General features: G+C 35.6%; 1 protein-coding gene across 5 annotated transcripts in view; it reads right to left on the minus strand.

The window, feature by feature from the left end:
• Positions 1-26,470, minus strand: part of MEF2A (myocyte enhancer factor 2A) — a 110,451-nt gene that overhangs the window by 52,078 nt on the left and 31,903 nt on the right. For all 5 annotated transcript variants that reach the window (XM_004709849.2, XM_030887370.2, XM_004709851.2 and 2 more), the window contains exon 3: positions 17,611-17,814. In XM_004709849.2, coding sequence (XP_004709906.1) covers positions 17,611-17,814 — 204 coding nt within the window. The remainder of the gene's footprint in view (positions 1-17,610; positions 17,815-26,470) is intronic.

Genomic DNA, 26,470 nt, shown 5'->3' on the forward strand with positions numbered 1-26,470 from the left:
GGGGGGGCTCATCAGTTGGCACTATCTACAAAAATGTTCTGCTTTCATGAGGTTTTTAATATCTGACAATATCTCAATTCTATCCATAAGATTTTCCCTGGTTAATTCCTCAGAAGTGTTACAGCCTATTCCTTCTTTGTAGTCTGTTCTCAGTCTGGAGGCTCCACTGAAACCTGTTTACTTTAGGTGACCTGCTGGCATTAGAAATACCGGTGATACAGCTTCTAGTCTCACAGCAACACACAAACCGCCACAGTAAAACAAACTGACAAGACAAGTGGTGGATGGATGGTAGCGTAAGCCCCAAATCCTTTTACAGGGTCCCCACATGGATTAAGTCTCGGGTGAATTCCCTCTGAACACAGTTCAGGAATGTGAATAACCTTACTATCAGACAAAGAGAATTATGAAGTTTATCAGGGCAGACTTAGTTAAATGAAATTGTAAGTTTATCACTGATCTCCCTTTTGACCCAGTTTAAAGTTGCTTTAGTTTTTAATATTTCCACTTCCTTTTTCATTGAGGTTTCTTTCTGCTTTGTTTTGTGGTGGTTGGTGCTTTTTGGTTGCTTCATGTTTGTGTTTTATATGATTTTCTGTATATGAAATCTGGGATAGGTAAATCTATAGAAACAGCAACCGCATGAATAACTATCTTATGGGGCTGGCAGAGGAGCTGGAGAAGAAATGAAGAACTAGAGAAAGAAGAAAATTTTCTGAAACTGGTTGTGGTGATGAATGAACACACAACTCTGTGAGATATATGAATTAAATGCCAATAAAACTATTTACACACACACACAATAGAGCAATTGTGAGGCTGACACAGGACTGGGCAGTGTGTCATCTTGTCCATTGGGTTACCGTGAGTCAGATCAGACTCAACAGCACCCAACAAAAAAACACCCTCTAGCACACTGCTAGATAAGTTTGTTATATGACATAACAATGAACACAGGAAGTGGTCCTTCTAACAAAAGAATTTCAGCCGGGTCTTGTTACTTGCAACCATAGGCAACCTGTTCCTCAAATCCTGCAAGGTTTACTTTAATACTGTTCTCCTTCCCTACTAAACTGTGTATCAGCTTACTTCGTACACCTGATATATACAAGGCACTTAATATATAACTGGTTGCTGTAAGTATAATACCAATTGGAGGTATTTCCTTTGAATTACTAATAAAGAAAATATCACATAATAGAATGAGAGGCTAATAGATAGCACACACCTTTCATAAACTATCTGAGTAGCCAACTAAAAAATCATGTTTTACTTTTACTTTTAAACAGTTTTATTGGCATATAATTCACATATACAATTCAAAGATCAATATATTAAAAGAGTTGTGTAATCATCACAACAATCAATTCTAGAACAATTCCTCTACTCTTATGCACATTGATATTAGCTCTCCATTCCCCCAAATCATTAATCCAGTTACTGGCCATAGCTTTTTCTATACTGTATTTCATAGACAGAAAAACATAACCAAAAAATCCAACAATGACAAAGTAAAACAGAAAAACCTCAATAAAAAAGAAACAAATAATAATAAAAAATAGTAAAAACCACAACAAATTTAAAATAGTTGAAAGGGAGATCAAATGATAAGGTGTTAAATTTTAACCTAACTGCATCTGCAATAATCCACTTTCCAATGCACCTGGCACGACAGCAAGGCTATTCATACCTTATTCTATGGGTGGAGTGGATTCACCAGAGGCTTAATCCACATAAAAGACACTTTCTTACTGTCCAATAGAATGAGCCCTAGAGGTGCAGTGGTTATATGTGTCTGGATGCTAACCACAGGTCATTCAAGATTGCCAGCCGCCGCTCCAGGGAAAAAGACAAAGCTTTCTATGGCCCTAAAAAATTACTGTCTCTGAAAGCATGGGGGGTAGGCACTTCTACCTTCTCCAATTGGGTTTTTAAGAACTGGAATTGACTTGGTGGGAGTGTGTTTGTTTTCTTGGAGAGAATATATGAAAATCTCGCATCTCAAAATAACAATTGTTAAAAAAATTAATTCAATTGTAAAAGTGTGAACCACATAAATAAAATAATATATATTACATAATATAAAATAAAAATGGGCATCATAAAGCTATTTCCTTGATTTTAAACTATGTTTCGATTGCTAAGTTTCAAAAATCCACAAGTCCATATTACACAGCTTTTCATATAAGGATGGAGAGTGACTCTTTTTAAAAACAATAGGAATGCCAGTCAAATACAGAGTTTACTTCACAAGCACAAGGAGCCCTGATGCCATGTTGGTTAAGCATTTGGCTGCTCAATGAAAGGTCAGTGGTTCTAACCCACCAGCCCACGCTACAGAAGAAAGACATGGCAGTCTGCTCCTAGAGAGACCATTCATACAATTTTCAGCAAGCTTTGCTCATCACAGAAAATGGCATCAATATTTACTCAGTGGCTCAAGCAAAAATTAGGAATCATTCTTACACCCTTTCTTCTCTTACATGATATGCAAACCATTATTAGCAAGTCTTATCAACACTACTTAATGAGCCCTGGTGACCCTGTGATTTAGGTACTGGGTAGTACCTAACAGGTCGTGATGCAAGGTTAGTTATTCAAATTCACCAGCAGCTCTGCAAGAGAAAAATGAAGCTGTCTGTTCCAATAAAAATTTAGTTTCAGATGCCCTTTCTAGTATCATCATGAATAAGAATCTACTCAATGGCAGTGGGTTATCAAACCACTGGTTATCAATCCTATCCATATATTTAATTTTGATTACAGGACTTTCCAGTCTAAAGCATTTACTGGTTGAAAATTGCTTATCTCCCTCTAAATAAATGATCAAGGAAGCACGATCTTTATCCTTGTCTTTGTTCGACCGTTAGATCCTAGAACCTTGTCAGTGTTCAGCAATATTTGTTGATTAAATAAATAGAGGAATAAAACTAGAGAATAAGAATGGCATTTTAAATTTGCTCTGAAAGGTTTTTCCTTTCTTTGTTGCTTTAAACATGCTCTGTAACCTTTTTCTCTCTTTGTGTAGCTATTATTTTACATTGCACTTAGTTCTCAAGATTAATTGTTTAAAAGATAAACAACAAATAAAAACCCAGTCCACTTTTAACCCCGAATGTGAACAGCATCTCTATTTGAAATAAGAACACCTTTGTCATCTAATACGATTTTTCTTAAGCAAACATCAACAGGGTAAAATGTCACAATTCCCATCAACTTAACAGCTGAGTATACTGGTCTAGGATTGTCGTGATGTGCTGCTATATAGCTAGATAAGGCGGTAAGAGCTGGCTGCCATATGTATCTAAATGTGAGAGTTGACAATTACGCATTATCTCGGAGAATACAGGCAAAAGTCACTTTCCAAATAAAAGAAAAGATACATTTCTTTGCTGAATAAACATTAGAGTATTTAATACAGCAGAATATATTACCTAAACAATTTCATATATATAGCTACAATATTTATGAGTTAATTAATTTTCCCAGTGTCCACTTTCCAAGTGCCCATAATTCCTTTCAAATAACTTTAGATAACTTAATTAAATCAAGAGCTCTGTTGACATGGTTAGTTACCCATTGAGATACTAATTACAAGTTTGCAGCTCTAGCTCTCATCAACCCCACAGGTCAACTTCTATAAAGAGTTAGTCTCAGAAACTCAGCAGTGAAGCTCCACTCTCTCCTACAGGGTTGCTATGCGTCAGAACAGACTCAATGGCAGTGAGCTTTGAGTAATTTATTCATGCTTCTATTAAAATGCACAAGTCTAATTTTATTTCCCCACTAACGCATGTAAATGATTTGGGCTTTGGACTAGCTTCAGACTGAATAAAATCCCTATGAAAAGCAACTATCACGCTCATTTTTTTTATACAGCTTCAAATTTTATAAATGTACTTAATTATATACCCTAAATCATTCATTCATAAAAACTAGACTCATTCTAGTTTTTTCTGTTTAAGACAGGCATTAGCTCTTGAAGATCCCCATTCTCTCTCTCTCTCTCTCACACACACACACACACACACACACACACACACACACACAAGAAATGAGGAAGGGTGAGAAGGAGAAAATTAATATCATTAAATTTACTGATAAATTTTATTAAGATGCAAGGGCAACTACAGAAAAATATAGATAGCTCTGTTTTTACCTTTTGGATTTGCAAAAATGGGAAGGAATGGATATTTGAAAATGTAATTGTCCAATGTATTTACAATAAAAAATAACTGTTATGTTTTTACTTCTTCTGTAATGTATTTATTTGCATTTCTAAATAACTTCCTATTATAATAAATATAACATTAAACATTTGAAAACCAATATATTTTCAAACTACCTTTAGATTTAACATATTTAAAAGCGTATGAAAAATCCTCCAAAGAGAAGATTATGCCTGTATTAAAAATTCCAAGAGAATAATAAAAAATATAAATTACTTTAAAAAACAAAAAACTGAAAAAAAATACAAAACCCCCAACTCTGAAAGGATAAAAATGGCCAAGTCATCAATTTGTCAGAAAAAAGGCCAATCATCACTATATTCCCAGTGTGCAGTACAATATTTGGTACATAGTTCAATAAATATCAGTGGTAATAAAAACACAAACATGTAGAATTAATTACATTCAATATTTGTACCATTTTTCTCCTTTCTTATCTTCAGATCCAATTAGAAAGGAAAGGGGGAGGGAAATGGTCATGCAGTTCTACCACAATTTACAGCATGGCTAACATAAGATACTCAGTAAAATCTGGCAGCTATTCTACCAAGTTTTTTCAAGGTCTACACAAACCTTTAGAACAGCGGTTCTCAACCTGTGGGTAGCGACCCTTTTGGAGGTCGAACGACCCTTTCCCAGGTGTCGCCCGATTCACAACAGTAGCAAAAGTACAGTTATGAAGCAGCAACGAAAATAATTTTATGTTGGGGGGAAGGGGGTCACCACAATATGAAGAACTGTATTAAAGGGTCTCGGCATAAAAAAGGTTGAGAACCACTGCTTCAGAACAAAGCCCAGAGGTCTTACATAAATTCTTCAGGATCTGGTTTATTTCTCACAGCTTAGCTATTTCCACCCACGTATTATGCTACAGCTCTACTCAGCTGATTTCAACCCTGCAGGGAAAAAAAAAAGGTGCCTAATTCCGTAATTCCCACATAAACCTCCCTTGATCTGGAACAGTTTTTTTCTAATCCATCTCCTACTTCAACTCTATCCAAAACCTTCACCAATGAGTAAAAGACATTCCAGAGCAAAAAGAACAATTTATCTGGTGTTAAGAGTAAAGCTTTAAATCAATCCCTGACTAATAATCACAACATTATAAAACTGTAAATTATATCTCAAGATGGTATATGTATATATGTATAACCCCCTCTTCTATGAACGCTCATTTATATACCAACATCAATCTCTAATGGAGAAAGCAAAAATCTAAACTCATGGCAATTATTTTTAAAAATCACAATTAACAGATGCAGTATGTTTCTTTATAAAAAGAACACAAATGAAAGCCAATAACTGAATGATAAACTATAATATTAAACTATATAGCAAATAAAAACAGTAACACTGAAACTGTGAAAGCTACAGTGATCGCTGTGTGAAGTAATGGGTGTGGCACGTGACATGTGGGAAGAGGAGGAGGGCCATGAGGATTGTGAGCCTCACCCTGGGAAACCACCCTGCGGCTTCAGCTGTTAGGGTTAAGAGAGCAAGGCAGGGGCTGGAGGTGGAGGAAAGCTGTGTCTTGTCTTCAGAAGTCTCATTATTTCCCCTTCCCTGCTGCTCCACTGGAGCCCTGTAAAACATGAGGCAGGTCTCTTAAACATTCCCTGTCTGGTTCCATTTCTCCTCTGTAAAATGGGGAGAAAAATTTATTGGCTTTAAAAAGGCTCTTTGAGAATATTACAACACTAACAGAAGACCTAAGTAAGCATAATCAATCACGCCTCCAATTTTATAAGATCATCATCAGTTGATCTTTATTGATAAACAGGTCTTCACCTGACATCCACCACCAACCCATATTCTCTAATATATATTCAATGGCTCTCTCATAAGCATATCGAACAGATGTGAAAAGTAACCTTGCAGAAATAAATTCTCTAATTTATGATTCACACAATACTAATTATTTTAACAAAATTATAGAAAATTTTATTAGAGAAAAGTATCGAAATGTGAAGCTATAGTTTCTCAACATATCCACCATCTAGGTATATATACTTAAATATTTATATTTATTTTGAATTAGGTGAAGGTTTAGAAAGCTGATCAGTTTCATGTCAACAGTTCAACCATACTTTGCTTCAACTCATCATTGCAATACATCATTCATCCCACTGCCTCCCTGTGTTTCCTGTTTCCATCCCACCTTTTTTCCGGACTATATTAAGAATACGATTTAAAATTTGTGGTTGATCACTGCTTAAAATTATTCCAGGGGATATTCTGAAAGATATAGTTTATAAATTGGATGACTACAACTGCACTTAAGTTAGTTCAATTTAATATAAGATTGCTTAGGACCCATTCAAGAAGTTTCTGATTAGGTAAGGTCTTAAGACATTTCTGTAACTTGCATTTCAAACCAGTTTCCTGATAATACTGAGGCCCTTAATCTGAGGATGACACTTTGGGAATTACTAAGAACTAATGTTGCCAGGATCACTTTTACTAGCAGCTAGTTCCACTCATGAGTTAACAAATGTAACTTATACTGATCCCCTGTCCTTCTGTCCTTGAGATAATGATTATTTCCAAATGCCTTTGTAATTGGAAAGAAGGCAGGGATATTAACACTTTAAAAGCAGATTTTCTCTCCATCACTAATACTGTATGAAATAATTATAACTTTAAAATCTAGTAATTTAATGTTGTGGCTTCCCTAATTTTTATTTCTCATATACTTTTACTTCTTTCCTGTAGCTCCAAATCTTCAGTTCCTTTCCATTTTTTTGTCTCAATTTCCTCAATTATCAAATGAATATAACAATTCAATAGAATACGAAAACCCTTTGAATGGTATAAGGCCAAATCAGGTATTCAATAAATGTCAACTATTATTCTTACTGCAATTATCCTCACTAGTAAATCTGTGGCCTACACAGTTTGGTGCTTCAAATGTTGACATATTTCTGGGTATATATTGACCTGCTGATTCCAAAAAAAGTGGCACCAGTTTTCCCCTAACTCTGGTTTCTGGAATATAGAGCTCACACATAAAAAAATCAGGACAATTTACTGTGGCGCTAGCCAGACTGAGTTAGAGAAAATTCATGCTGGCTTTATTTAAAGCAGTTTGTGTTGCACTAAATACTTAAGGTCAATTGATCGAATGAAATTTGAACAGTGCAAATTACATGAACTTGGAATTGTCCCCAAGTCTCATTTCACCTTTATTAGGAACTGAATAGCAGGCAGTTCCAAATTGTTATCTTAAAAGGGGGCCAGAAATAAGAGTTACTGTACAACAAGTAAGGAGCCCTGATGGCATAGTGGGTTAGGTGTTTGACTGCTAACCACTGGGTCAGCTAGCCGAAGGCACCAGTTCCTCTGGAGGAGAAAGGTGGTAACTGTCTGCTGCCATAAAGATGTGCAGCCTCAGAAACTCACAGGAAAAGTTTCACTCTGTCCCGTGAGTTGAAATCAGCTGACTGACCAGTAGTGAGTGGGGCACAATAAATGTGATAGCCACATGTTCTGAAGCCACATGAGTGTAGCGACTCCTTTATGAAAGGTTCAGATACCTTTATTAAAATGGCAATGCTCCATCTTAGACTCATTTCTTGTTATCAGATGGCACAACTCTATCTGTGCACAAAAACATTTAAAAAGAAAAGCAAGAACTTTCCTTATAAAGAAACTTGGAGTCCACCTCATCTCTAAAACAATTAAAATATTTAACCATTTATTTCTATATATTAAAATGTGTTCTGAAATATTTACTACATAATTTGAAGAAAAATTAGATCTTCAAACTATTTATGAAAATTGTCATAGACATTTATTTTCAACACTCCCATTTTATTTTCAATACCCTCCATTATGTGCATTCTCTCACTGTTTTTAAAAATTCCCCCTCTTCTCAAGCTGTGTCTGGCTTTGCAGTATCCAACTTGTAGTCTCTGTATATACTGCACAGCCTGCCACACCGTAAAGGAAAGCCCACTGCCATCTAATAGATTCTAACTCGCAGTGACCCTATAAAACAAGGAAGAGCTGACCCTTCAGGTTTCCAACCCTTTAAATATATTAATGGCTTCAGAGTGAATAGTAAGTTCGAACCACAGACTTTATGATGTGTAACCCACTCGCCACCATGAGTCCATATAGAGTTTCCCTTGGAAATCCCTTAATACTTAATTCTTTTCCGATTATTTCTTACCTTTTTGTCTTACTCTGTAATTGGTAGGTCTGAATTCTCTTATTTAAAACTAGGATGCTAAATTAATAAATTAGTAAAATTTAATAGCTGAAATAAGTGGTATACCATATTAAAGAAACTAGAGCTGATGTGGTCCATGTAATGAAATGATCTGAATCAGTGCCCCAAATAAATACCAGGAATAGGCCTAAAAATCAAGGCACCAAGAAAAAAAAAAATCCATGTGGTGGAGCTATGTAATCTGTCCACTGTTGAATGTGAGGAAAACTTACATGTGCTACAGCTTGTACCCGTTTTCCATGATCCCAAGTAGAACACTCCTATGAAATCTCTCAGGAGCCAAATTGCCATGAAGCGATTACCATTAACTTAACATGGGAAGAGCATTTGAGTGTTCTCAGGCCCAAAATATTACCAAGTCATAACAAATGAATAAATAAAACTTAAAAATAACACTAACATATTTTGTTCATAGATACAGTTCAAAGTTATGGCCGCTTGATGTTGAGGTACAAAGTGTAGTTCCCAGGGAAGGAACCTGGCAACATCATTCATGGTGCTTGAGGTGTGCTTTACTTCTGTTAACAATGCACTGCCAACAAATTGCCAAATGCTATTTTCACTTGTCATCATTGTAGTAAGAGTGAACTCCCTTTTGAATTTCTTTTGTGTAGTAAAAACGGGCAAAAATGTAGGCCTTTCACAAAAGTGAAGTGTATACAGCAAAAAGTGGAGTTTTTCTGTACAGCCCTGATAACATCTTATGTAGCTCTGTATGGTGTAACGTTTCTGAGCACCACTGGATTCAGTAATTGAGGACCAAAGGGAAGGGATAAGTATCGAGTATCAAGTTCTATCACAATTCTTCCACTAAATTACTACATGATTGTAAGCAAGTCAATTAACCTAGGTCTCAATTTCTACATCTAAAAGAGCTTAACTTCGAAGTAAATATCAAATGAGATAATAGAAGTAGAATTTTGTCTTTTTAAGTACTGTAGTATTTCTAAGGAAAAGGAAATACCTCTATTTGGGCACAGCTACAAGACTGATTCAACTAGAGATATCAATGATTATGGTCCCTATACTTACATCCTTAAATAGATAATGGTCTGAATTCCAAACAAGCTATTTACTGAATGTTCTGCAATGTCTCCAAGTAATAGATATAGTGAGAAAACACTGAGTACAAAGTATTTAATATTCCCACAAAAAGGAGAATATGAAAAACACGAACATAAGACTAATATCAGGTTTTTATTATATAGCAGCTACTAAAATCCTTACTTCATGTCTGTTGGCATAAATGTATTTCAATGCACAGCACCAATGCTTCCATTCCACGTAGGCTATTACTTAGTATAAATTCAATTTATACACATACATATGGCACAGATAATGGCAACTGCCTAGACTTGTCATATTCATCTCAACTGTGATACCTAGGACACAGAATTTTCTTACAGAATTTCATAACACGGTCCACAAGTTTTAAAATATTAATTCATTAAAAAAATTAGGGGTTGTAATATTTTATTCTATTTAAAATAAATATAATTTTTGTAGGATCAAACAAATGCCCACCACCTTTGATACCATTCTTAGTGGAAGTTTTCCTATTTCACTGACATGAAATAAACTCCTGTTAGGTAAGAAATATTCCTGAAAAGCGTGTCTAAACATTTAAAAATAAGAAGTCATGTAAATACTGAAGAGATATTTGCTATTTGAAAGAAATACCGTTGTGAAGTCTCTTATAAAGAATAATCTAACAATGATCCTTTAATTTACTAAAGCTGAAAGTTTCTATTTTCGGCTTTTTGAAGTAGAAAGTACATATCCTTAAAATACTTCAATCTTAATTTAAAGTATCTAAATGTATTTCTTAAATACGTAAAGTTGGTTTAAAAATTATATAGAAGCAATTTTAAAAATTGACATTAAAAAAATTTTTTTAACTGATTAAAATTTAAGGTAAAAAATTCAAGAAAATTGTTTAAAAACAAGATTAATATGTAACAGAAAAAGCAAAAATAAAATAATATTCCCTAGATTGATTTCTAATTTCTGTTGAAAATTGAATACTATTTGATTTTATTATAATCATAATATTCAAATACCAACTACTTATAATATGCCATATGACGTTTATATTGTTTCTAGAAAATATTCTAGATCTAACTTTATAGATATAAAACATACATCCTTATGCTAGGGTCTATGCATCCTTCTTCACTTCATAAAATAAGAGTTTATATATATGATATAACATGGCTATTTTTATAGAGGGCTCCATTTTAATGGACTCAAGATTATCAAAAATATTTTAGTAATATGGGGGATGGGAGTAAAGTCCCATTGATCTGAAAGACTAAAATATATGTAACAAGAAATGGGTAAAGTGAAGTCACTGTTTTATGAAAATTATTCACCAAGTTTTCAAAATGAGTTTTACGGTGAGTCTTGTTACATAGAGAAAGATCTAAAGTATAGTTGTTTATGTCTCAATTTGCTTTTATGTGCTCAGCTATATGAGATGGCTAAAGAATTCAGGACGTCATTACTAACTTGTTAGAAAAACACCTGCAGTGTATCTGAATGGTTTACAAAATTATTAGGTTATAAAGAACACACTTATTGTTAAAATAAGTTAATAACAAGTTAGTAGTTAATAACAAGTAACCCTGGTGGCATAGTGGGTTAAGCCTTAGGTTGACAGCCACAAGATCAGTAGTTCAAAACCACCAGTCCCTCAGTTGGAAGACCATGAGGCTACCTACTCCTGTAACAATGCACAGTCTCAGAAATTCAGACAGGAAGTTCTGCCCTCACATAGGTCACTAAGAGTCGGAATTTATGTGATGACAAGTATGTTTGAGTGAGTATCACATCACTTTACAGAGTTCTGGCAAAAAGGAGAGTCTCAAACATTTTTGTTAAGTGAACAAATGGCTATCAAAGAACTTGTTTCCGATGATCACCAATGTTAGAATTTTTAAAGAAATTAAATAAAAAGAAAATGATATTTCTAACAGTTCTTTAAAAATATCCATGAATGAGATATATATAAAGCACTTTTAATATCTGTAAAGCACTTTTGTGTCCATTGGAAGCTCTATAAACATTCTGATTATTAGTGTCATTTTATAAACTTAGTTGTGCTTCACAACAACCCTTTGCAGGTACATCAATCTAACCACTATCAGTCCAGGAAAAAAACAATGAAAAAATGTGTGCTCACTACTAGTGAGGATGTAGTTGTAACAAAGATATATGAAAGAATATCTTAGAAGTTTAACAATCATTGTCTTAAAATAAAGGGTGAGCCAGTAAGATTTTAACATATTAGAAAGGCGAATTAAACCTTATGATTTGTCCATTCACTAATTTCTTAAAAGTTCATGTCCCTTCTATCTATTTCACTTATATAAGGGAATATTAGCAAATTATCATGTAGTTTATATATGAGTAGTGAGATTAAAGAGAAAAAACTCTCAACTAATAACTGAGCTATTAAAATGTCTTTCATTTTTACAGACTTATACAGGAGACTGTCAACATTATTCAGAATTTATTCCCTTATACTTTGTTGACCACAAGAGATATGAAGACTGAGTAGTTTGAAAATACTAGGAAGTAATCTTAGATTGTGTGAGGTACTCTAAATCTCTGGGGACAAGAACAACTTTTGTAATTAAAAACTATAGTAGTTAGGATTAAAGAGGTGATTCTGTCTATCATGAAATTAGCTACAACACCTATTGTTATTAGTAAAGTCAACTCACTGGCTTAATGCAGTGAAACTTTTAATAAAAGCATAAATAACTTTTAAAAATAAGATGTTATTTTAAACACAGAACGTAACAGTGACATGCTCTACTTCAAATAATTCATTTACAAAATCTCTTAGTTTACCTTAATGATGATTCATAATTTACAAAATTAAAAAGAAAATATATTTATGATATGTAACAGGGAAAGTCTACTTTATATAGTTTATATTACACAAAAGTGCTAAGGTTTTGAATGACATAAAAATAATTGCTTTAAAAGGTATGACTAAAGCCATTAATCATACAGTTTAATAGAAAAGCCAGTGCTGTGGAACTGGTTCTGACTCACAGTAACCCTCAAGGCAGAGCATAACTGCTGCCCAGGGTGGAGGGGTCAATCTTTACTGAAGCAGACGTTCTCATCTTTTCCCTGCAGAGCAGCTGATGGGTTTGAACTGCAAACCTTTCAGTTAGCAGTACAAAGCTTAACCAATTACACTACCAGGTCTCCTATCATTAAAAGAAGTGATCAACAAATGTAAAATCAAAAGTATCATATACATTTCAGGGTGGGTTCATAGCACAGATTACTTTAAATAGAACTGTGGACAACTAAGGCAATAGGAATAAGCCTCAGCTCATTTGCAAACGTTCACAAATTATGAAAAAGCAATAAAATCACTTAGCAAAAATCCAACTAATGCAACTTTATAAAATACAAGTAGCAGAATTTCTTTTAATAACAACCTAAGTCAATCATGGTTCAAAAGAAAAGATATCAGTGAAATTTAAAATGTATTCTTAGAAGTATAACCATAATCTGTGGAAGCAAATAAATCAGATTTCTACACAATAAAATAATAAAAGTTTTTCTTTTCCTGTTTTAATCTCAATTATTAGAATAGAACTCTTTAATAGTTACTTTTATATTGTCATCACATAATCTTGAGCACTTTCTACAAGGAAGTGCCTAGCTTATTCAAATGAATTTTTTAGCATTTCAACACTAAGACAAAGGATACATGTATATGAGTAATAGAAAATAGCCCCTCCCTGAATAAAAACAAGAGAAAGCTTCTTAATATAAACAAAAAGATAGAAATAAATATACACAGCACCTCTCGGATCCTGGGAGCTATAGCACCCTGTGGGCCCCAGGAGCCAAAGCGCTGTGCAGACCCTAGGCACCACGGTGCTCCGTGGACCCTGGGTGCCACAGTACCCCACAGTTCCCTGGCAGAGCAGCAAGAACCCCGTGCAATCAGCTTGCCCATGCTGCATAAGAGGGCCACCTGAGCTTCCCCCTAAATAGGTAATTCCAGCTTTCTAAGAAGTGAGTAAACTCCAGTGAGATAGAGAGACAGCTCGATCCCACAGGACAGAAGGCTCCAGGTAGTCCTTAGAATAATTTTTACTAGGTCCCAAGAGAGTAAACACAGGGTTCCTGGACAACAGGGAGAATGGCACCACGCCCCATCAAAATGACATGCAGACAACAACCCACATCAACAACCCCTAAGTGAGGGAATTCCTGGAAGAAAACTAACCCAATTTAATCAAGGAGAATCAGACAATCATCGAGGAAGCAGAGAGGACACCAATGAGACTGAACTCCAAGAAGAACACACCAAAACATATAGTAGTCAAATTATCCAACTTTGAAGAACAGGAGAAAATCATAAGGAGAGCTAGAGAAAAAAACGCAGTCACCTATAAAGGTAATCAGATAAGAATATTCTTAGACTTATGAGCACAAACTATGAAGAAGAGGAAAGCGTGGAGCAGCATCTTGCGAAAGCTGAAGGAGAATAACAGTCACCCAAGAATCCTCTATCCTGGCAAACTATCCTGTGAAAAATAGAGGTAAGGGTTTTCCCAGACAAGGCAAAATTTAGAGAATTCTTAAAAACAAAAAACTTAGCACTACAAAAAATTCTTTCCAATTCATTTTGGACAGAAGACCAACATCAACAAAGCACAAACATGAGACCAACATATGGCATAACACTATCCAGAAGTCAACACACCAAAAGAGATGCCCAAGAAGTTATTGACTCAACAGTGAAAAGAAGGCAAGAACGCACATCCACAACACACTACTAAGGAGGGAGGTAGGAAAACACCTAACACAAAGGGTACATGATAACAGCAAAGAATCCACAGACTGAGGAAATAACTCTGAACATCAATGGTCTGAATTATCCATTGAAAGACATAGGCTAGCAGACTGGATTAGGAAACAAAACCCATCAATCTGTTGTCTGTAAGAAATACATTGCAAGCTCACCAAAAAAAACCACAAAAAACTGAGGATCAAAGGCTGGCAAAAAGCATTCCAAGCGAATGGCAATTTTGAAAAAGCAAGAGAAGCAATCCTAATCTCTGACAAAATAAATCTCAAGGTGCAGGATATGACAAGAGATAAAGATAGGCACTATATAATGCGTAAGCGATCAGTAGACCCAGATGAGTTGAAAAGAAGTTCAACAAGGAAGTTCCAGAACTAAACTACAATCAGACAACTCGACATGAGAGATATATTCAGAACTCTTCCCCCAACAGCAAAAAATTAAAATATCTAGGGATATACTTAGCAAAAAAACAAAACAAACAAACCCTAAAAGGTCTGTTCAAGAAACTACAAAACATTATTACAAGAAACCAAAAGGGACCTTCACAAATGGAAGCATATCCCGTGCTTGTGGACCAGAAACCCAACATTGTAAAATGTCAGTTCTAACTATGGCACAATATAAGTTCAATACAATCCCAAAACAAATACCAGCATCTTTCTTCAAAGAAAATGGAAAATCTGACTAACAACTTCATATGAAAGGAAAGCAGCCCAGAATTGGCAAAGAAATCTACAGACCAATAATAAAATAGGCAGGCTTGAACTACCTGGCTGCAAAACATTATACAGCCACAGTTGTCAAAACAGCATGGTACTAGTATAATGAGAGATACTTGGACCAATAGATAAGAACAGAAATTCCAGAAATAAAAACAGCAGTAGACAGTCGATTTATATTTGATAAATGCCCCCCAAATATCAAATGGGAAGTGAATGTCCTTTTTAACAATTGGTGTTAGAAAAACTGGGTATCAACCTGCAGAAGAAGGAAGCGAGAACTTTACGTCACTCCATACACATACCTTGAGGTAAAACCCCAAACCATCAGGATCAGTGAGAAAATGGACAAAGTTAATAACTTTTGCACAGGGAGCACACGGACTATCAGAAATAAGGAAGGATACACATCCAGAGGAAGACAAAATAGACAAGAAGGATATACTAAAGGAAAACACAAAAGACATTATCAAGAGAGTAATGAGAGCCCACACACTGGGAAAAGACAGTTCGTAATTATATATCAGACAAAGGGCTTATTACTAAAATCTACAGAATCCTGTAAACTCACCAAAGGAAAAAAAATGAATAGCCCACTGAGGAGGTGGGCAATAAATAGCCTTGAGCAGAAGCTTCACAAAGGAGGAAACTCAAATGGCCAATAAACATGAGAAAATATTCCTTATCATTAGCCATCTCGGAGGAAATGCAAATAAACACAACCTAATACCCACAAAAAAATACCACAATTAAAAATAGAAAAGCAACAAATGTTGAAGAGCTTATGGTGAGATAAAAACACTCATTCACTGCTGACGGTCTTATAGTTACATACAGCGACTGTGGAAAGTGATCTGGTCATACCTAAAACAGATGGAAATCGAGTTACTTTACGACCAAGCAATTCCACTACTGGGCATATACCCAGAAGAAATACACAGACCACAACCAGGTATCTTCTCTCCAATGTTGACAATCACAATAAGTTAGAAACAGCCTAAAGTTCCATCAATGGATTAAAAAATTCTGGTATATACATACAATGGAATACTACACATCCTTTAAAAATAGTGATAAAACAACCCATTTTGTGGAAAGAGTTGAAGGATATCATGCTGAGTGAAACTAGCCAAGCACAAAAGGTCAAGTACAGCATGAGTCCACTGAGGTAAGTTGAAACAGCAGAATGGGCACAAGAGAAAATGCACTTAACACGTAATTCATGAGTCTGGCATATAGTCTGGCATGAGCCAAAGAATGCTGATAGCACCTGTGCTGGAAAAAAAAAAAAAAGCAGAAATGGGGGACCAGGGCACTAATCCACCCAAGAGAAGGGTATTGTTTATGTCTCCACAGGAAAGGGAGAGAAAGAGCAAACCACCTCAGTGCACCAATCCTGAGGGCAATGTTCTTGCTCCAAGCAGTGCGTTCAGAGAGAGCTGCTGGGACTGACTTCAACCTGCGACATCATGTCCCCCCCCAGGTGACAGTGCTACAGAGGACAGCCCTGAAGACACGGTTTAGGGAGAGCAGTTTGTATGACCCGCCTACAGTGGGGCAAACCAAGAAGGAAGTGCAACAGACCAGCAATGAGAGCAAAGCCACGAAGTGATCCCACGAAGGGATCAAGATTGTAGACTTCTGACTCAGGGAGCAGCGCTTGGCACCGAATCTGAACTGCTTGGGGTTTGTTCACAAGGGGGCCACACTGAAAGCGTAAAGGTGTATGTTATGTGTGTAGAGGAGGGAGGGAGAAGGAGATAAGGGGGAGCTGATATCAAGGAGTTCAAGAAGAAAGAAAATGTTTGGAAATTGACTGTGGTAGCAAATATACAATTATGCTGGACCTAATTGAAATATGGATTGTTATGATATCTGTATGCATTCTCTATAAAAGGATTAATTAACAAAAAGTAAATATACAGTTAATTTAAAGAAAGCTACATGGGAAAGATATGTTTTACATATTGCAACAGAAAAGAGTGAAAGGGAAAGTGTAATTAGTTCTCCATTTTAAAGGTTTTGTTTTAAAATACTATTTTCTTTTTTTAAAATACTATTTTCAAATAGATTTAAAAAAAGTCCTTATCCTTATTTTCATTAATCAGTTGGCAGAATGCTGAGAAGTAAAAAATGGACAGCTGAATAAAAAAAGAAAACACCTCTTCCATCATAAAATGCAGTATTAACAAAATAGAAAATGATATTTATCTTTTTCCTCCATTTAATTGTGTTTAAAATTGCAGGTAGTCACTGCCATAATAAAATAACTAAGACATATTAAAATGGTCTTAAAGTAACTTAATTCCTTCTAATACTAGCTTTAAAACTCATGCAAAATACTTAATTATATAGCAAATGTTAAGATAATTGTGGTGCATACGGGAAACCCAGCAAGTTTATTTTGTATGAATAAATATGAAATGTCTAGCATCAGCAATTAGATCCTGCTTCTAAGAAATGATTCCCAAGACAGATCTATCTATAAGTGGTTTACTGCTGAACACGAAAAGCAAATCTAAGGGCTAAAGGTACTAAATGGAATACGCCATGTGTAACTCAAGCATTACTAGATATACGTGTTACCTCAACAATGTCCGAGTTGGTTCTGCTTTCATGAGGCTCGTTGTACTCCGTATACTTGAGAAGAACTTTGTCCATGTCAGTGCTGGCATACTGAAACAGTTTGTTAGAGCTGTTGAAAATGATGAGCGCTATTTCACAGTCACAGAGCACACTAAGCTCGTACGCTTTCTTCATTAATCCAAACTTTCTCTTTGTAAAAGTGACCTAGACAATTGAAAACAAAAACAGTTGTTTTAATAAAAAATATGAATACTTGAAAATACATGAAGTCCGCTTTTAACAGTGCCAGATCAAAAAACAGGAAACGGTTCTAGTCTTCTCTCTCCTAGTTTGCCACCAGGCTGCAGAGTCCTTACTGTAGCTTGTAGGACCAAGGGCTCTGATAAGAGCTGCATTCTAGGGAGCATGCCACTGCACAAGGCAGACCAGAGAAAGAAACAACTGTTTAGTGATCCCTCGTCATTCAGCATAAAACTGTGACCCATCAGAAACCTAAGTCACACTCTACACCAGCGTTTCTCAACTGGTAGGTCACGGCCCCTTTGTGGATTGAACAACCCTTTCACAGGCGTCACCAGATTCATAACGGTAGCAAAATTAGTTACGAAGTAGTAATGAAAATAATTTTACGGTTGGGGGTCACCACACATAAGGAACTGTATTAAAGGGTCGTGGCATTAAGAAGATTGAGAACCAGTGCTTCCCTAAAGAACTAAGTACATCTATTAATGTAACTTTATCTCTTCCCTCCCAAATTTCTCTATTACACCCATTGAAATTCACTACACAGGATGGATCAGAAAATTCTACGGTCCTCAAATTCTTTGAATACTCTTCTCTAACTAAAATTTGCTACCTGAGATGCTCTCAAATGGAGACCAATTTTCCCTTTGTTTTCAAACTTAGGTATTAAATTCCCTATACTTCAACCCCCTAAATGTCCTTTCTGCTTCAGTCAGACCACTCAGTCTTATTTTTCCTGACGCCTTGGTAGTTAGGCCCACTCCTCTGGTTATTTGGGTGCTGATTCAGATAATTTCATTAGACGGACAACATCAGCCCTAGTTTCTTTGATGTGGTGTTCTACTATATTTTCAGCTATTAAATTTTACTAATTTTAATCCTGGTTTTAAAAATGAGAACAAATTACAGAGTAAGACAAAAAGGTATGAAATAGTTTGGAAAAGAATTAAGTATTAAGGGATTTCCAAGGGAAGCTGTATATGGACTCATGGTGGCGAGTGGGTTACACATCATAAAATCTGTGGTTCGAACTTACTATTCACTCTGAAGCCATTAATATATTTAAAGGGTTGGAAACCTGAAGGGTCAGCTCTTCCTTGTTTTATAGGGTCACTGCGAGTTAGAATCTATTAGATGGCAGTGGGCTTTCCTTTACGGTGTGGCAGGCTGTGCAGTATATACAGAGACTACAAGTTGGATACTGCAAAGCCAGACACAGCTTGAGAAGAGAGGAAATTTTTGAAACAATTGAGAGAGCACATATAATGGAAAGTGCACAATGGAGGACAATTTAGAGCGTTGAAAATGAAAGACGATAACAATTTTCTTAAATATTCTGGAGACCTAATATTTCCTTCAAATTATGTAGTAAATATTTCAGAACACATTTTAATATATAGAAATAAATGGTTAAATATTTTAATTGTTTTAAAGATGAGGTTGACTCCAAGCTTCTTTTTAAGGAAGTTCTAACTTTTCTTTTTAAGTGTTTTTGTGCACAGATAGAGAAGTTGTGCCATCTGATAACAAGACTGGAACATTTTCATTTTAATAAACGAGTCTAAGACGGAGCATTGCCATTTTAATAAAGGTGTCTGAACCTTTCATAAAGGAGTCGCTACACTCATGTGGCTTCAGAACATGTGGCTATCACATTTATTGTGCCCCACTCACTACTGGTCAGTCAGCTGATTTCAACTCACAGGACAGAGTGAAACTTTTCCTGTGAGTTTCTGAGGCTGTACATCTTTATGGCAGCAGACAGTTATCACCTTTCTCCTCCAGAGGAACTGGTGCCCTCGGCTAGCTGACCCAGTGGTTAGCAGTCAAACACCTAACCCACTATGCCATCAGGGCTCCTTACTTGTTGTACAGTAACTCTTATTTCTGGCCCCCTTTTAAGATAATAATTTGGAACTGCCTGCTATTCAGGTCCTAATAAAGGTGAAATGAGACTTGGGGACAATTCCAAGTTCACGTAATTTGCACTGTTCAAATTTCATTCGATCAATTGACCTTAAGTATTTAGTGCAACACAAACTGCTTTAAATAAAGTCAGCATTAACTTTCTCTAACTCAGTCTAGCTAAGACTACAATAAAATATCCTGAACTTTTATGCATGAACAGAGTGACGAGTCTATGGCATATGCTCATAGGGGAAACGTGCCATTTGTGGAATCAGCAGGTCAAATAGACCCAGAGCAGTTCTAGCATTTGAGGCATCAAAATGTGTGGGGCTAGTGCTAATTCTTTCCTTTTCCTTTATAATCTATGAATCTTTTGAAGCTCATGCCTTGAAATTTTTTGTTTTTTAATTAAGAGTGAATGAACCACTTGTGGTTGGCACCAAGCAAATCCCTGGTCACTCTTGCTCATGCATTGATAAGTATCATTCCACTACTTTTCTTTCTAGCATTATTTCTATCTTACTGTATATTAAAAACAAAAACAAAAAACAATGCAGTATTCTAGGCTTCTCAATTTGTTAATTTTCCAGCTCCCAATGATCTTTAACTCTACTTCGTGTCAATCATTCACTCCCTACAATCATTCCTTTAATACCAATAATTATCTCCTAAATCTCAATTTCCCTATGGCTTCCTCCTGTCTAGCTCTATTTTTATAACCTCTCCAGCACTTTTACTGTAAAAAATTCTCCAATCTGTTTACCTCACCACTTTGTTATTATATTCATAACTTTTCTTTCTTCAAGGTTTACTGCCCATCACCATTTTTACCATTGATTTCTTTGCCCTTCTTGCCCTATCAATCTAAATCCAATTATTCCAGTATATATGCCAAAAATACTCCCAACTTGCTGAGTCAAGTCCCTACTGACTCATAGCGATCCCCTGGTGGGTTTCCAAGACTGCAATTATTTACGGAAGTAGAAAGCCTAGTCTTTGTCTCTCTGAGTTGCTGATGGTTTCGAACTGCCAACCATGTGGATCACAGTCCAACGCTTAACCACTGCACCACCAGGGCTCCCCAGTATGTACAAGCAACCTAAAATTAAATGCACTACCATCAAATCCAGCTCATAGTCAGAAGTCATAGTGACACTACATAAGGTTTTCCTGGTTGTAAACCTTTATGGGAGCAAGCAGCCTCATCTTTCTCCTGGGGTGTGGCTCATGAATTTGAAATGCCAACTTTGAGGTTAGCAGTTCATCACCTGACAGTCTTACCAGGACTGTCGCAGCAAATACACCTTATCCAAAGAAAACAACGTTTGGTGTCATACCCTCTAGGTGCCATCAAGGAAACAAGGTGTGACTTAGTTCACACCCTCTACTAAAGTCAGGTCTTAATCCCACCTTAATCTTGTCCAACAGAATGCACAAATCAGAGTACAATATAATTGGCATCACAAGTAAAATTTTTCTGAAGATCATCCAACAAAGGTTGCAGCACTCTATGACAACAACCTGCCAGAGGATCGGGCAGGTTTAGAAGAGGATGTGGAACAAGCGATATCATTGCTTATGTCAGATGAATCTTGGATCAAAGCTAAGAATACCAGAAAGATGTTTACTTGTGTTTTGTTGAATATGCAAAAGAACAGGATTTTGTGGATCATAACAAACTACAGATAGCCTTGAGAAGAATGGGAACTCCAGAAATCTTCATTGTATATGGATTGTACAGAACTTGTACATGGATCAAGAGGCAGTTGTGCCAACAAAAATCATGTAGGGATACTGCATGGTTTAAAATCAGGAAAGGTATGCGTCATGGTTGCATCCTCTTACCATACTTCCTCAAACTGTTATGTTACAATACATAAAGAATGTGGCACCCACACAGCAGGAAGACTGATTCTCAAGCTGTAATATGCGGATGACACAAACTTGCTTGGTGAAACTGAGAAAGACTTGAAGCACTTGCTGATGAAGATCGAGGATTGCGGCCTTTAGTATGGATTACAACTCAATGTAAAGACAATCAATAGCATCGCAACTGGATCAAAAGGCTAACCGGAGAAAAGACTGAAGTTGTTAAGGATTTCACCTAGCTTGGATACACAATCAATGCCCATGGAAGCAGCAGTCAAGAGATCCAATGTCACAGAGCATTGAGTGAATCTGCTGCACAAGGCCTCTTTAAAGTGTTTAAAGCAAGGAAGTTACTTGAGGATTAAGGTGTGCCTGACCCAAGCCATATTTTCATTGCCTCATGTACATGTGAAAGTTGGACACTGAAGAAAGAAGATGGAAGAAAAATCAATATATTTGAATTACGGCACTTGTGAAGAATATTGAAAGTACAGTGAACCCTCGCCACTTCACGCTTCGACTTCCACGGCTTCACTCTATCGCAGTTTTTGCGTAACAGCGCATGCTCTGTCATTACTGCCACTGATTGGCTCATACTGTACACGCTTGATGCAATAAATAATATAATAAATAAGAAATGATAATTGTAACGTCCAAAATGTTTTACTGTATTTTCCCTTTTTTGTTTAATAAATTGGGTAATATGAATGTAATGTGACTAAAGGGTGTTTTTTCATGTCCTCTATGCTCTATGAAAATATTTGATTTACAAATAAGGAATCCTACTTCGCGGAATTTCATTTATCACGGTAGGGTCTAGAACCGATTAACCGCGATAAACGAGGGTTCACTGTACTGCAGACTGTAAAAAGAACAACAAAAAAATCTGTCTTGGGAAAAAGAGGCAAGGATGGGAAGGCTTCATCTCACCTACTTTGGACATGGTATCAGGAAAGCCCTGTTCCTAGAAAAGGGACTTTATCACGCTTGGCAAAGTAGAGGGGCAGCGATAAAGAGGAAGGCTTTGACAAGATGGCTTGACACAGTGGCTGCAACAATAGATCCAAACATTCGGACAATGGTGAGGATGGAAGTGGCACCTAACAACAGTGATCCTGTCCACCAGTCCAGTAGCGAATGCCCTTAAAATGACATTATAGTCACAGGCATAGAGTCCAGAATTATAGTCCATTATATCAGAAGCTGGCTACACAGGCCATATCAAGAGGCTACAACTCATCTCAGGTGTTCAAAGGAGTCCTGGTGGCATAGTGGTTTCGTTTGTTGGGCTGCTAAGTACAAGGTCAGCAGGTAGACACAACCAACCACGCTATGGGAGAAAGATGAGATTTTCTACTCCAATAAGGATTTGGAAGTCTTGGAAACCTATAGGGGCAGTTCTATACTGCCCTATAGGGTCACTATGAATTGGAATCAACTCAATGATACTGAGTTCAAGTTTTTAGTTGTTCAAGATTTTGCCCATAGAATCCTTCAATATGGTAATTCACGGCTGGACTGTTTTCTTCAGGGTTTTTGTTTTTGTTTTTTTTTGGCTGAAATGTTCCACTTTAGGTTTCTAGCTGTCTTTGCGTTTTTCATTAAAATATTTTTTAACAGCTAGTAGCCCTTTGAAATCTGTTCATCTTTGACTTTGCGTTTGTTCCACTTAACTATTCTATACATTCAAGAGAAAATTTCAGTCTCTCCTAATATCCATTTGGGTCTTTCCTTTTTTTCATGTCTTTTCAGTGACTGTTTGCTTTCTGCGTGTATGATGTTCTTGATATCATCTTAGAACTCAACTGGTCATCGACCATTAGTGTTCAATGCATCAAATCTACCCATTAACTTTAGGTGGGATACATGCACCTAAATTTCATTCTCATGGACTTATTTGTCTTCAGCTTCTATTGGAATTTGCATATGAGCAAGTAAGGCTTTGCTCTGCAGTAAGGTCATAGCTTTGTTCTGACTCTTTAACATCTCTTTCTGCAATTTGATTCCTGTGTATTTCAATTGGTGAGGTCCACAAATAGTTGGCTTTTATGTTGTTGAAAAGAAGGTAAAAGCAATAATTAGGTCATTTACCTTGTAAAATGCTGTCATATAGTCTAGGATGGAGTTTCTATCAAAAAGGCCATATTTTCCAGCTACTGAACCTACTTCATTGTCTCCAGCTTACTCATTACTCATTCTAATTATCAGTAACCATCAATGTATATTGATTGTATGTTTGATTAATTTCAGACTGCAAGAGATAAAAATCTTCAATTACCTCATCTTTGGCATTCATGGTTGGTGTGAAAATTTGAATAATGCATTAACTGGGTCTTCTTTTAAGGAATATGAATATTATCCTATCAATGACAGTGTTGAACTTCAAGGCAGATATTTTTTAGGGTTTTTAATGATGTATCTGACACTATTCCTGGCTTACTAGACCATATGATTGTCTGATTAAAAATAGCCAATACCAGTCCATTTTGACTCACTAATGTCTAGATGTATTTTATCTTTGAAATCTTCCAATTTTCTTAATTCATTCTTTGTACATTCTATAATCCAATTATTAATGCGTGTGTGCATGTTTCTCCTCATTTTGAGTCATGGAACATCAGCAAATGAAGGTTCTGAAAGCTTTACTCATCCAGGTCATTAGATCAACTTGTCTGTCAGTTTGTGGTATCATGCTGGCTGTGTGTTGCTTTAATGCTGAAAACTATGCCATCAATATTTCAAATACCAGCAAGGTCACTACTGGTGGACAGATTTCAGCTCCAGATTGAGACAGACTTAATTTAGTCCACAGATAATCCTACTTCTTATGTATTCTGAGTAAATTATAGCTTTAAGAATTAAGAGGGGGAAAGTGTCCTTAGTGACAGTTATGCTTTTTGGCTTGAATTCTGAATTGTATCAGAACTGTAACTGTTGTTTTTGTGTTTGTTTGTTTGTGTGTTTGCTTTCCTCTGCCTGGTACACAATTTCTCATCCCATTATTTTTAATCTTTCTGATCCACTTAAATCTAAGGTGTGCCTTTTGCCTGAAGTTAGGTCTTGTTAACTAAAACAATAATTTTAAAAATTATTGAAGTTAATGAGTTAATTCAATGAATATGTTACAGTAACTGAAAATGTATGCACTTATCTTTGTTATATTAAAATCTTAGTAACTATTTAATGCCTATTGTGTTTTATAATTTAATATTTATCACAATGTTTATTTGCTATGGTCTTTTACTCTCCATGTGATGTTTCTTTGGTCTTTTGTTTTTTCAAATTTTTAGTATTTAGGAAGATTGGCATTTTCAATTTAGTATAAAGGTATAAGGTATGTAACATTTGCGTTAGAGGTTTTTTTTTAATAAATGTACCTGATCTCTTATTTTCATGTATAACATTTACTATCTGGCTTCTCAGTTCTTAATAACATACTTTCAAAACTCTCAACAAACTCACTGCCACTGAGTTGATTCCAATTCATATGACAATCAATGAGCTTATTCTACTTTCTACTATATCTCTGTCCCCTCACATTACACATGCATTTCTACTTTGTTATTCCAGATTCAGTAAATAACGTAATAAATAGTATACAGTATCCTCTCATCCTGTCTTATCTGTTCTAAGTTTATAATTATATTCAAATAGTTCAGGTGTTCATTATCAGTCTTTGTGGTTAAGATTTTCCCCGTCATCACTGAGTTGTAAAATCACTGCTCAATAAGAACTCACATGTATAGAATACCTTGATCTCTTGCACACTTAAAGCCTTTTAAATGTTCTTAATAATTGAATATTGCTTAGCTGGATATGGAATCTTTGTTTCATGCTTGATGTGTTTTTGAAAGTGCTGCTCTACTGTTGATTTGTTATTTAGATTTTGGCTAAGTCTAATTCTCTTGCATATCTAAGTTTTTATCCTTTTATCCTTGAAAGTCATGGGGACTTTTTAAAAAATCTTAAATTCTAAAATTTTAATAGAATACATCTCTAAAAGTGATCTTTGGAGGTCCAATTACATGTGGAACCTTTCAAAATATAGATTCTATGAAGCTTCTTACAATTATAATTTTAAATATTATTTCTGATTACACTACTTCCTTGTTTTTTTTGGGGGGGGGGGCGCTGCAACTATCCATATATTAAATTTTCAACCACATTTACCGAACTTTTAAAACTTGGCTTATTTCATTTTCACTCAGTGATGTTCTTCACTGACCTGTTAAGGTTGCATTTGAATCTATTTTTAATTTAGTTTTTATGTGATATTAGTCTGTTTTGATATGTTTTTTTGGCTTTCTGGTGGTTCAATCATTCTTCTTTTTTGCTATTGCCTTAAAAAGAAAAAAAAGCTTATCTGTTCTTAATATTTCAATATTCTACATCTGCTTGTCCTTCATATACCCAAAGGTTTCCTTAAGAAAGTTAAATTCAACTTAGCATATTGTATAGCAGTTTTTGCTGTATTTTATTGTTCTTGAGAAAATTCAGTACTTGAATAATCATTCTAATTAACTGTTTTGAAATATGTTTGCTTTTGTTTTTCCACTTTATAATAGCTTGCACAGACAACAGCTTGCATCTCCATTATTCATATTGCCAGAAATGGCAATATGGAAAATTTTAAATGTTCTTAGTTCAGAAGTACCTCCTCCTTTCATTGTAGGAAAGTGTAATCTCATTAGTAAAAGGATTTTTTTGTATGTTTATGTCGTTTTTTAAATATATTCTTTTGCCTTAGAAGATTCTAACATGTCATTTCTTCTTTGTCCTGTCCATTTTCTGTATGGTACTTCTGCTTTTATATCCTCTTCTCCTTCAATCAGCTGCATTT

The sequence above is a fragment of the Echinops telfairi genome, unplaced genomic scaffold, assembly GCF_000313985.2.
Source record: "Echinops telfairi isolate 266 unplaced genomic scaffold, ASM31398v2 ScPeMD7_7409;HRSCAF=8447, whole genome shotgun sequence".
Classification (NCBI taxonomy): Eukaryota; Metazoa; Chordata; class Mammalia; order Afrosoricida; family Tenrecidae; genus Echinops; species Echinops telfairi.